Source organism: Saimiri boliviensis (assembly GCF_048565385.1).
Source record: "Saimiri boliviensis isolate mSaiBol1 chromosome 1 unlocalized genomic scaffold, mSaiBol1.pri SUPER_1_unloc_4, whole genome shotgun sequence".
In the NCBI taxonomy this organism is placed as follows: Eukaryota; Metazoa; Chordata; class Mammalia; order Primates; family Cebidae; genus Saimiri; species Saimiri boliviensis.
This window is the reverse complement of record NW_027412487.1, coordinates 305,040-318,168: the sequence shown is the minus strand read 5'-3', so window position 1 is coordinate 318,168 and position 13,129 is coordinate 305,040. Positions and strand designations below refer to the sequence as shown.

The 13,129-nt window shown below is 45.8% G+C and overlaps 1 protein-coding gene across 3 annotated transcripts in view; it reads right to left on the bottom strand.

Annotated features, from left to right (window-relative positions):
- LOC101050040 (transport and Golgi organization protein 6 homolog) overlaps positions 1-2,884 on the bottom strand; it is a 151,224-nt gene extending 148,340 nt beyond the window's left edge. For 2 of the 3 annotated variants that reach the window (XM_074392471.1, XM_074392473.1), the window contains exon 1: positions 2,701-2,877. In XM_074392471.1, the coding sequence (XP_074248572.1) occupies positions 2,701-2,797 (97 nt within the window). In that variant the 5' untranslated portion in view covers positions 2,798-2,877. Of the gene's footprint in view, positions 1-2,700 lie in introns of all 3 variants that reach the window. The other variant, XM_074392472.1, reaches the window with a different exon arrangement.
- Between the last annotated feature and the right edge of the window lie 10,245 nt (positions 2,885-13,129).

The following is a 13,129-nucleotide window of genomic DNA, read 5'->3' as shown; positions in this document are numbered from 1 at the left end:
CCCAGTCTGGTCTCAAACTCCTGGGCTCCTGCCTAGGCCTCCCAAAGTGCTGGGATTACAGGTATGAGCCACCTCACCCAGCCACTATAGATATTTTAAATTCCCTCAGCAGCTAATAGGATCAAATAGCAGACAGATTAATATAATACATAACAGACTACATGTACAAAATAATATAATTTTACACACTAATTCTTTTTCAAATAGGAATGCTTGAATTTCTGTAACTTAAGTGAGTACATATACGTATATGTACTCCATCACATACTCATAGAGATTAGAGTCTTCTATAAATGAAGCTTAATATATGTTTCATGATAGATGATTACTTCCAGGATTTTTACTTATTTAAACTTGTTCTCAGTCATATTATAGATAGTTGCAGGCCAGACGTAGTGGCTCACACCTGTAATCCCAGCACTTTGGGAGGCCAAGACAGGCAGATCACATAAGGTCAGGAGTTTGAGACCAGCCTGACCAACATGGCGAAACCCCGTCTCTACTAAATATACAAAAAGTAGCTGAGCGAGGTGGCACACGCCTGTAATCCCAGCTACTCAGGAGGCTGAGGCAGGAGAACCACTTGAACCTGGGAAGCAGAAGTTGCAGTGAATGGCACTGCATTCCAGCCTGGTCAACAGAGTGAGACTCCGTCTCAAAAAAAAAAAAAAAAAAAAAAGAGAGTTGCAGTTGCAAGATAAGTGATCTCTCGATTAGCAACTTAAAATTCTATTTTGCAGTCTGACTCTTGAGACAATGTAATATATTTACCATACTTTTAGTGGAAAGAACCTAAATTCAAGTATGACATTGGGTAATTTCCAATGTACCTGAACCTTGGTTCCTTCATCTAAAGAAATAGAACACAAGTAGTACTGATCCCAGGGGATGGTTATGAGGATTAAATAATGTATATGTAGGCCAGGTGTGGTGGCTCACACTTGTAATCCAAGCATTTCAGGAGGCCAAGGCAGCTGGATCACAAGATCAGGAATTCAAGACCAGGTTGGCCAAGATGGTGAAACCCCGTCTCTACTAAAAATACAAAAATTGGCCAGGTGCGGTGGCTCATGCCTGTAATCCAAGTACTTTAGAGGCCAAGGAGGGCGGATCACCTGAAATCGGGAGTTCAAGACCAGCCTGACCAACATGGTGAAACCCCATCTTTAAAAAAAACAAAAAATAGCCAGGCGTGGTGGCTCACGCCTGTAATCCCAGGACTTTGGGAGGCCGAGGCGGGAGGATCACAAGGTCAAGAGATTGAGACCATACTGGACAACATGGTGAAACCCCGTCTCTACTAAAAATACAAAAAATTAGCTGGGCATGGTGGCACGTGCCCGAGTAGCCTAACTACTCAGGAGGCTGAGGCAGGAGAATTGCCTGAACCCAGGAGGCGGAGGTTGCAGTGAGCCGAGATCGTGCCATTGGATCGTGAGCTGGATCGTTACCCACTCCAGCCTGGGTAACAAGGGCAAAACTCCATCTCAAAAAAAATAAAATAAAATAAAAAAATAAAAATACAAAAATTAGCCGGGTACAGTGGCAGGTGCCTGTAATCCCAGCTACTTGGGAGGCTGAGGCAGGAGAATTGCTTCAACCTGGGAGGTGGAAGTTGCAGTGAGCCAAGATCATGCCACTGCACTTTAGTCTGGGCAACAGAGCAAGGCTCTGTCTCAAATAAATAAATAAATTTTAAAAATGTAAACAGCCTACTATGGGACTGACACTCAGTAGGCACTCATTTACTAATATTAATAACCTGTGTTCACTTCCCACTGGTATGGTGTAATGTTTGCAGAAATTTTTGCAGTTTTGAGTATAAAATCTGAGACTAGGAAGTGATCCCCCTTGGCCTTTCGTGTGCCCTTGCTAAGTCTACAGATCACTTCCCCCAAATATACACCCCAATGATAAGTAGAGCTCTATCTCCTACGTCCTTTCCAAAAGCTCCAGATAACATCAGAGCCTCTACACTGAAGAATTTGTCTGATTCTGAGAGGGGAGTTCAGTAGATCTCGGGCCTAGGTCCATATTCTGCCCCTAATTTGACCAACTGATCTTGAATGGGTTACTTAATCTCTTCAGTGAGCCTCGGGTGTCCTCAGTCGTAAAAGGAATGGCAGCCTCAACCACTCCCAATGTCCCTTCAGATTCTAGATTGGGAAAAAACTGTCCACGCCCCACAAAGATTAAAAGCGACTGGAAACCCCTAAATACTCTCCCAAATCCATTTCAAATGTCACTGCTTCCAATTTCTGGGCTGCTTAGCATTTTTCACACATCTCAAGGATCCACACTGGTCCCTGTGCCCTCACGCGGCAGAGACCTCACACGTTCTACGTCGAGGGCGCCCGACCCTCTCAGGAGCTAGGTCCAGATACCCTTCCCAAGAACGCACCAGTAAGGGCCGAATGAAATAACGCCCCCAAGGCGCCTGACAGAGCCCAGCACAACGCAAGTGCTCAAGAGATGTTGTCTACTATCAGCAGTCAACGGATCCAGCGCCCTCCTTGAGCCTCAGTTTCCTCACAGATGTAATGAGGACAGGCAGAGACACTGCTCAAAGCCCCCAGCAGCGGGCAGAGGGTCCCGGGGCGAGCCTAAGGGGCGCACGCTGCGGAAGGCAGGGCAGCCCCAGAAGCCAGGCGCCCCTTGAGAGTCCCGGGTCCAGCCCGGCGCCGAGATGCGTCCTCTCACCTCCCGGGCTCAGCAGCAGCTTCAATGCCTCCAAAATCCGATCCAAACTGCATATCTCCTGAGCCTCGTTGCCAACGGCCTGTCCCGAGGCCGCCATGACTGGAGTGGAACGCGACGTTCGCAACACCCTCAGGCGCCACGGCAGGACCCCGCCGCCGCCATGTTGAGTGTGGCAGAAGGCGCTGGGCGCACTATGGGGCGGGGCCCGCAACGTGGGGCGGGACCCGCATCGTGGGGCGGGGCCAAATCGGTCGCGAACGCCGCCTTCACATTTTTTTTCTGTCCCGGCTTAGTCCAGGGTGTCTGAGGGAACCCAAAAATGGTTAACACAGTCTACCCACGCACACAGTTACCGAAGCGCAATATGATTAACTGCTATGTAAAGAAGGAAGAAAGAAGTAATTTATCATAAAATAATCTATTTTTCAATACGAAAATACTCAGGTACTCAACACTCAGGTACTCAGGCAGACATAATGAAGCAGATACTTACATCTGCTTACAGTGAAATATGGATAAGAAAAACAATATTCAGACTGGGCGCGGTGGCTCACGCCTGTAATCCTAACACTTTGGGAGGCTGGCGGGTAGTTCACTTGAGATCAGGAGTTCGAGACCAGCCTGGCTAAAATTGTGAAACCCCGTCTCTACTAAAAATACAAAAACTAGCCAGGCGTGGTGGCAACCACACCCAGTGTCTCCATCCTGCACCATGAGGGCTGAACACTTAGACGTGTGGGCACCGCACCCACAGCCCTGCACATTCAGGCTCTGTCTACACCCACACCCCATCCCTTCCACAAAGCTGCTACCACTTGGCCCCTCTGGGCCTAGAACTGCACAGACGGGGAGCACAGTGCACCGTCTTGAGGGCAGACCAAGGGAAGAGTCCTGCGGAGTCCTAGAAGAAGGCCTGGGATGGTTGGGCAGGGAATTCCACAGCCTCAGAACCCAGAGTGTGGGCTGGGTGTGGTTGCTCATGCTTGTAATCCCAGCACTTTGGGAGGCTGAGGTGGGAGGATTGCTTTTGCCCAGGTGTTTGACACCAGGCTGGGCAAAATAGGGAGACCCTGTCTCTATAAAACAAATACAAAAATTAGCCAGGCCTGTTGGCATGTGCCTGTGGTCCAGCTACTTGAGAAGCTGAAGAGGGAGGATCCCCTGAGCCCAGGAGGTTGAGGCTACAGTGAGCCATGATTACACCACTACGCTCCAGCCTGACTGAGACCCTGTCTCAAACAAACAAACAAACAAACAAAGAATACAGAGTGTGGTCTTGGAGGAGGGTGAGGACTTTGAGATTTGGGAATGGGCAAGTCCTCTAGGCTTGGCAGATTTCTTGCCGAGGAAGAGGGGCATGGCAGAGGAGGCCACGTGGAGCCTCTTGTGCACGAGCCCTGGGCCAGGAGCCTACCAAGCCTAAGTCTGAGGGCAGTACTGGTGTGGGATTCACAAAAGATGATTAGAGGATATTCAGAGCAGAATATCCTTTATCCCAGAGTATTATAGGACCTGGACATCCCTTTTGTTTTTATCCTGTAGGCTCTGTGGGCTGAGCCACCTCTAATTGTCATTCATAATTTCATGCCATAAGATCCCATACAACTTTTTTCACTGGGTGCATTTTAATATGTGTGGTAGAATATTGGAGGAGTGCCTAGGGTCCACGAGGCTGTAGTGTAAGTTGGCCCTTGTCTGAAGAGGAGGAAACATTCTCAGTCTTCTCCCAGCCTCAAATCATTCAGATATGCTTTAAGTACCCTGTTTCCTTAGAATTTTGTATTTAAGTTTATGGAATTTCAGTTTATAGGACTTGAATTTGCTCTGGGCAGCTCTGTTAAAACAAAAGTATGGCCAGGTGTGGTGGTTCACACCTGTAATCCCAGTACTTTGGAAGGCTGAGGTGGGCAGATCACCTGAGGTCAGGAGTTTGAGACCAGCCTAACCAACAAGCTGAAATCTCGTCTCTACTAAAAATACAAACATTAGCTTGGTGTGGTGGGGCACGCCTGTAATCCCAGCTACTCCGGACGCTGAGGCAGGAGAATCGTTTGAACCCGGGAGGCAGAGGTTGCAGTGAACTAAGATTGCACCACCGCACTCTAGCTCAAATGACACAGCAAGTCTCCATCTCAAAACAAAACAAAACCCACAGAAATACAGCAGAGAGACCCGTGTAATATGCCATTAAACATCCCTTGTAACCAATACTCACAAAGGCTGCATCCCAGCAGGGGCTGGCTGCCCCTCTGCAAAAAAAACAGATGGAGATGTACAAGACACGCACACAGAGATCTGTATTCATGTAAATGTTTCATTGCCTTGAAGTCAGCCAAGAAGGTGCCCATTTATCAGGAAGCTGGGGAAGAGCAACAGAACTAGTCACCAAAACAGGCTGATCAAAGCAGAGCCATTCCCATCTTGGCTCACTGCAACCTCCACCTCCAGGGTTTGTTGTTGTTGTTGTTGTTGTTGTTGTTTTGAGACGGGTTTCATTCTTGTTACCCAGGCTGAAGTGCAATGGTGCGATCTTGGCTCACCGCAACCTCTGCCTCCTGGGTTCAGGCAATTCTCCTGCCTCAGCCTCCTGAGTAGCTGGGATTACAGGCACGCGCCACCATGCCCAGCTAATTTTTTTGTATTTTTAGTAGAGACGGGGTTTCACCATGTTGACCAGGATGGTCTCGATCTCTTGACCTCGTGATCCACCTGCCTCGGCCTCCCAAAGTGCTGGGATTACAGGCTTGAGCCACTGCGCCCGGCCCACTTCCAGGGTTTAAGTGATTCTCCTGCCTCAGCCTCCCGAGTAGCTGGGACTACAGGCGTTTGCCTGCTGTTTGCCCAATCCAGAACCAGCAAGGCTAATGGCATCCAATACTTATCAATGGCTGTTTCACAGGAACAGAATTTCCATAAGAACCCCCACAAATTAAGGATTCTTGTGGGGAACTGTCTTTTAAAGCCATGTGTGATAACTGTCAGGCTGCACTCCATTTTCCGTAAGTCGCTCCTAAATTCTTACCCTACTCATCTCAAAGTGTCTGCTGATAACCGCATCTCACTCATCTCACAAGGAAGCAGGCACTGAAACTTGTTTCCTTTTTTTGGTTTTTAATGTTATACGTTTTAAAGAAACTTTATTTTTGTGCTTACACAATAGGTGTATATATTTATGGGGTACATGAGATATTTTGATACAGGCGTATGATGCACAATTATCAGGTCAGGGTCAATGTGTTTCATGTTTTTCATTTATTTTAAAAGAAAACTTTATTACCTCTCTCTTCAGCACCATTCGTATCCTTATTTACTTCAGCAACAGAAGCTCTTTACTGTCTCTGTTACTTGTCCTCTCCCCAAGGCCAGTTTACTATTCCTGCAAATAGATCCACCCTCACAGAACGCCACTTTGGATGACATCGTTCTCCTGCTCAAAATACTTCAGTGGGCCAGGTGCAGGGCCCATGCCTGTAATCCCAACACTCTGGGAGGCCAAGGCAGGAGGACTGCTTGAGTCCAGGAGTTCCAGATCAGCCTGGGCAATGTGATAAAACCCTGACTCTACAAAAAACACAAATATTAGGCAGGCATAGTGGTGCATGCCTATAGTCCCAACTACTCAGGAGGCTAAGGTGGGAGAATTGCCTGGACCCAGGAGATCAAGGCTGCAGTGAGTACTCCAGCCTGGGCGACAGAGTAAGACTCAGTCTCAAAAAAATTGTTTTAAACCCAAAACTTTAGTGTCATGGTTCTGACCCATTAAATCCAATCCAAATTGAAATGCTTGGTCTTTTCTCTTTTAACATATGTTTACTTAAATGATTCCCTCTATCCAAAACTCCCTTGCTCTGGTCCTCATTCAATAACAAAATTAAAGCTAACAATTAACAAAACACCCCGACAAGACAGGCATGCTTTTTTTTTTTTTGAGACGGAGTTTTGCTCTTGTTACCCAGGCTGGAGTGCAATGGCGCGATCTCGGCTCACCGCAACCTCCGCCTCCTGGGTTCAAGCAATTCTCCTGCCTCAGCCTCCTGAGTAGCTGGGATTACAGGCACGTGCCACCATGCCCAGCTAATTTTTTGTATTTTTAGTAGAGACGGGGTTTCACCATGTTGACCAGGATGGTCTCGATCTCTTGACCTCGTGATCCACCCGCCTCGGCCTCCCAAAGTGCTGGATTACAGGCTTGAGCCACCGCGCCTGGCCGACAGGCATGCTTCTAAATGCTTTGTACGTATCAATTCATTTAGTGCTGAAAACACTATAAATCAAATACACTTACCCTCTTCTTTTTTTTTTTTGAGGCAGTCTCGCTCTCTTGCCCAGGCTGGAATGCAGTGGTGCGATCTGGGCTCACTGCAGCCTCTGCCTCCTGGGTTCAAGCCATGCTCCTGCCTCAGCCTCCCAGATAGCTGGGACTACAGGCCATGCCACCACACTTGCTGAATTTTTGTATTTTTAGTAGAGATGGGGTTTCACTATGTTGGCCAGGCTGGTCTCAAACTGCTGACCTCAGGTGATCTGCCTGCCTCGGCCTCCCAAAGTGTAGATATTACAGGTATGAGCCACGACATCTGTCCCAGTTACCTTCATTTTAGAGATGAAGACACTGAGGCATAGAAAGGTCAAGTAACTTGTCAAGCTTACAGCTGGAAAGGACAGAATCAGGATTTGAACTCAGCACATCTCTAGTGCCTTGGCATCTAATGAACCAGCAAAAGGGAAAAAGGAGCTGTTTTCCAAGTCTGCTGTGCTTCCAGACCCTTGCTGGGGCCAACTGCCTTCACCATGGACTTTTTCAGAGATTAAAATTTTTGAGCCAGGTGCAGTGGCTCACGCCTGTAATCCCAGAACTTTGGGAGGCCAAAGCAGATGGATTGCCTGAGGTCAGGAGTTCAAGACCAACCTGGCCAACATAATGAAACCCCACCTCTACTAAAAATATAAAAAATTAGCTGGGCGTGGTGGGTGGGAGCCTGTAATCCCAGCTACTAGGGAGGCTGAGGCAGGAGAATCGCTTGAACCCCGGAGGCAGAGGTTGCAGTGATCTGAGATCAAGCCACTGCACTCCAGCCTGGGCAACAAGAGAGAAACTCCATCTCAAAAAAAAAAAAAAAAAAAAAAAAAAAAAAAAAAAAAAAAATTTCAGCCTGGGCAACAAGGTGAAACCCCATCTCTGTAAAAAATATAAAAATTAGCTGGGCCTGTGCCTATATGCCTATTGTCCCAGCTTCTCTGGAGATTTAGTGGGAGGATTGCTTGAGCCTGTGAGGTTGAGGCTGCAGTGAGCCATGTTCATGCCACTTCACTCCAGTTTGGGTGACAGAGGAGACCCTATTCAAAAAAAAAAAAAAATTTCCTTGCTGGTACGGATCCTCACACACAGTAGGTGCCCTGTAAACAATTTAATTTTTATTCTATATAAGACCATTTATCTTTCTTTGTCCCCATTCTATTTTTTCTGGACTTTTACCATTTGCATTAAATTATAGGTAAAGTTTAGAATTTCTAAGTGCACAGTTCAGCGGCATTAAGTACATTCACACTTTTGTGCAAACCTCACCACTATACATCTCCAGAACTTTTTCATTTTTTTGAAGCAGAAACTCTGTTCCAGTTTCTTCACATTCTCCCCAACACTTTTTAAAATTATTTCACATTGTATTCATAAATCATAACATCATTTTGTAGTCCATAAATTTAAAAATGGAGAAAGGATTTGCATGTACATTTCTCCAAAGAAGATATACAAATGGCCAATAGGCCTATGATAAGGTGTTCAACATCGATAGGAAAATGCACATCAATACCACAATGAGACACCACTTCACGAGTCTCAGGATGGCTACTATAAAAAGCAAAACAAGGCCAGACGCAGTGGCTCACGCCTGTAATTCCAGCACTTTGGGAGGCTGGGGCAGTAGGATTACTTGAGGTCAGGAGTTCAAGACTAGCCTGGCCAACAGGGTGAAAACCCATCTCTACAAAAATTCAAAAAAATTAGCTGGGAGTGGTGTATACCTTTAATCCCAGCTGCTTGGGAGGCTGAGGAAGGAGAAAAGCTCTAACCTGGAAGGCGGAGGTTGCAGTGAGCCTAGATCATACCACTGCACTCCGGACTAGGTGACAGAGCAAGACTCCATCTCAAAATACATAAATTTTACAAGATTATAAAATACATAGAAAAAAATTGAACTCGTGCTGGGGAGGATGTGAAGAAATTATGTATCTGATAAGTGATTAATTTCCAGAATAGATATTTTAAAAACTCAACATTAAACAACCCAATTCAAAAATGGATAAAGGGATCCAGCAATTCCATTTCTGGGTATTTACCCAAAAGGTTTGATATCAGTGTGTCATGGAGATGTCTGCACTTCCATGAGCACTGCAGCACTATTCACAACAGCTAAGCTATGGAATTAACCTAAGTACTCATCAACAGATGAATGGATAAAGAAAATGAGGTATAAGAGATAACAGTCAGGAGTCATTGTCACAACATAATAAAAATATTAGCCACCAGATTCATGTAAGGACTCAGTGGTCCTCGTGAATTGCATAAGACTCCATACTGCTCATGTTGCACTCTATCCTTTCTGTAGTTTGCTGGGTAATAAAGACGGTAAGCTAATAGTTATTATTTTTTTTGAGATGGAGTCTCGCTCTTGTTGCCCAGGCTGGAGCGATGTCGGCTCACTGCAAACTCCACCTCCCAGCTTCAAGCAGTTCTCTTGCCTCAGCCTCTTGAGTAACTCAGATTACAGGCACACATACCATGCCCAGCTAATTTTTGTATTTTTAGTAGAGTCAGGGTTTCACCATGTTGTCCAGGCTGGTCTCCAACTCCTGATCTTAAGTGATCCACCTGCCTCGGTCTCCTGACCTTAAGTGATTCACTGCGCCCGGCCTAATAGTTTCTGATAATAACTGGGAAGGCGTTTTCTTCTTAATTAACAAGAGACTGAAAATTAAAAGTTGGGGCTGGGCGATGTGGCTCATGCCTGTAATCCCAGGACTGTGGGAGGCCAAGGTGGGTGGAGTGTTTGAGCCCAGGAGTTCGAGACCTGGCACCTGGTTTCGTAACATGATGAAACTCTGTTTCTAATAAAGAATTCTTTGAGAGAACCAGATTACCAATATTATACCCAAGAAAATTAAACATTCATTTGGGAACGAGTAATACATATCAAAGCCCCCAATTTTCCCCAAAATATCTTTTTAATTTTCACTGCCGGCCAGGTGCAGTGGCTCATGCCTGCAATCCTAGCAATTTGGGAGGCCAACGTGTGTGGATCACTTGAGGTCATGAGTTTGACACCAGCCTGGCCAACACGGTGAAACTGTACTAAAAACACAAAATTTACCCAGGCATAGTGGTACACACCTGTAATCCCAGCTACTCAGGAGACTGAGGCGGGAGAATTGCTTGAACCTGGGAGGTTGCAGTGAGCCGAGATTGCACCACTGCACTTTAGCCTGTGGAACAGAGCAGGACCTTGTCTTTTTTAAAAAAAAAAAGGCGGCCAGGCACGGTGGCTCACGCCTGTAATCCCAGCACTTTGGGAGGCCGAGGCGGGTGGATCACGAGGTCAAGAGATCGAGACCATCCTGGTCAACATGGTGAAACCCCGTCTCTACTAAAAAAAAAAATACAAAAAATCAGTTGGGCGTGGTGGCGTGTGCCTGTAATCCCAGCTACTCAGGAGGCTGAGGCAGGAGAATTGCCTGAACCCAGGAGGCGGAGGTTGCGGTGAGCCGAGATGGCGCCATTGCACTCCAGCCTGGGTAACAAGAGCGAAACTCAGTCAAAAAAAAAAAAAAAAAGAAAAAAGAAAAAAAAGCTGGACACGGTGGCTCACGCCTATAATCCCAGCACAGCACTTTGGAAGGCAAGGCAGAAAGATCACAAGTTAGGGAGATCAATACCATCCTGGCCAACATGATAAAATCCCATGTCCACTAAAAATACAAAAAAAAAAAAATTAGTTGGGCGTGGTAGTGCACGCCTGTAGTCTCCCCTATCGGGAGGCTAAGGCAGAAGAATTGCTTGAACCCAGGAGGCGGAGATTGCAGTGAGCCAAGATCATGCCCCTTCACTACAGCCTGGATGACAATGTGAGACTCTGTCTCAAAAAAAAAAAAAAAAAAAAAAAGGGCCGGGCTCGATGGCTCATGCCTGTAATCCTAGCACTTTGGGACGCCGAGGCAGGTGGATCACGAGGTCAGGAGATCGAGACCATCCTGGTCAACCTGGTGAAACCCCGTCTCTACTAAAAATACAAAAAATTAGCTGGGCATGGTGGCATGTGCCTGTAATCCCAGCTACTCAGGAGGCTGAGGCAGGAGAATTGCCTGAACCCAGGAGGCGGAGGTTGCGGTGAGCCGAGATCGCGCCATTGCACTCCAGCCTGGGTAACAAGAGCGAAACTCTGTCTCAAAAAAAAAAAAAAAAAAAAAAAAAAGCCAGATTCAAAAGGATGATTAAAGGGGCTTACTTATGTGAAGAGAATATAAATGAGATGAGGGGTTGGGGGCAGGTAGGAATGGAAAGTTACTGCCCACTAGATACAACATTTATTTGGAATGATGAAAAAGCTCTAAAACCAGAGCTGATGGTTATACATTTTGAATGTATTTAATACCACTGAATTGTACACTTAAAATCAGTTAAAATAACTGGGTACATAGTTTGTATGGGATGATGAAAAAGTTCTGAAGATGGATAGTGGTGACATTTGCAACACAATGTGAATATACTGAATGTCATTGAACTATATACTTAAAAATGGCTAAAATGAGGCCAAAGTGGTGGCTCACTTCTGTAATCCCAGTACTTTGGGAGGCCAAGGAGGACAGATCACTTGAGTCCAGGAGTTCAAGACCAGCCTTGGCATCATAGCAAGATCCCTGTCTCTACAAAAAAAAATTTTTAATTAGCTGGGTGTAATCGTGCACACCTGTAGTCCCAGCTACTAGGGAGGCTAAGACAGGAGGACTGTTTGTGCCTGGGAGATTGAGGCTGCAGTGAGCCGTGATTGTGCCACTACATCCCAGCCTGGGTGACAGAGTGAGACCCTGTCTCAAAAAAGAAACAAAAAAAAGGGCTAAAATGGTAAATTGTATGTGGTATTTTACCACACTAAAAAATTACCCAGAGAAAAGTCATACCCTTTTCAACAGAGAAAAATTTTAGGCCTACACCAGTGTTTCTTAACAGTGGCTGACATTTGGGCTGGATCATTCTTTGTTTGGGGGAACTGTGCTGTGCAGGGATGTTTAGCAGCATGCCCGGCCTTGACATGACAACAGCTCCCCAGGTACTCCAGAAATTGCCAAATGTCCCATGGGGGAGGGGCCACATTCAGAGAACCACTGGCCTGTACTCACTTGCTGACTCTGAGAATGTTGTTTGAAACTTGGCTCTGTCCTGTCCTTCAACTGGGCCCACAGTCTCCAGTGGACATGGGAATTTTGTTGGTTTCAACATGTCACGTGGATGGATACTGTTCAAACCTATGTGAATTTAGTTTCTCCTATTTATTTAGGTTACCATGTGAATGTAGTTTCTCCTATGTTGCCCCCAGTATAATGATAGAAACTTCTGGAGAAGTTATTTCAGCATGAAGCTTCTTTCTCCATTTTTGTTGTTGTTGTTGTTGTTGTTGTTGTTGTTGTTTTGAGACCGAGTCTCACTCTGTTGCCCAGGCCGGAGCGCAGTGGCATGCTCTTGGTTCACTGCAACCTCCACATCCCAGGTTCAAGTGATTCTCATGCCTCAGCCTGCCAAGTAGCTGGGACTACAGGTTCATGCCACCACACCCAGCTAATTTTTGTGTTTTTGTAGAGATGGTGTTTCACCACATTGCCCAGGCTGCTATCCAACTCCTGAGCTCAAGTGATCTACCTGCCTCGGCCTTCCAAAATGCTGAGATCACAGGCATGAGCCACCGCGCCTGGCATTTCTCCATGTTTGACTGAGGTTATCTCCATCCATCTTTTCTCTTGCCTGGAAATGTGGTGGAATCAAACAAGTTCAACAATGGTTTAACAAAATTCTTTAATAAAATTTATAAAAATTCATCTTTGAGAATAATTTTCAGCATTTTCCTTTTCCACCCCCAAAGAAAATATCAGTACCCACACACATACAAACTCAAGACTACAGTGACATTCTCTACATACAACTATATTCGATACAGCTTGAACTGCAGAAAAATTAAGACAATTCCAAAAAGTGATTGCAGGGTTGATTTTTTTTCTCCAGAACACTTGAGAAACAGTAAAGCTGTTTCAACAAGTCTTTCCTTTGATTGTCAAAAGTGGAAACTCACATTTAAATTAAAAAAAGATCCAATTCAAGATCTTTACCCCCATCCCCCATCCCTCGATTAATCCCCTTTAGGGCCACATTTTCTTCTTGCTC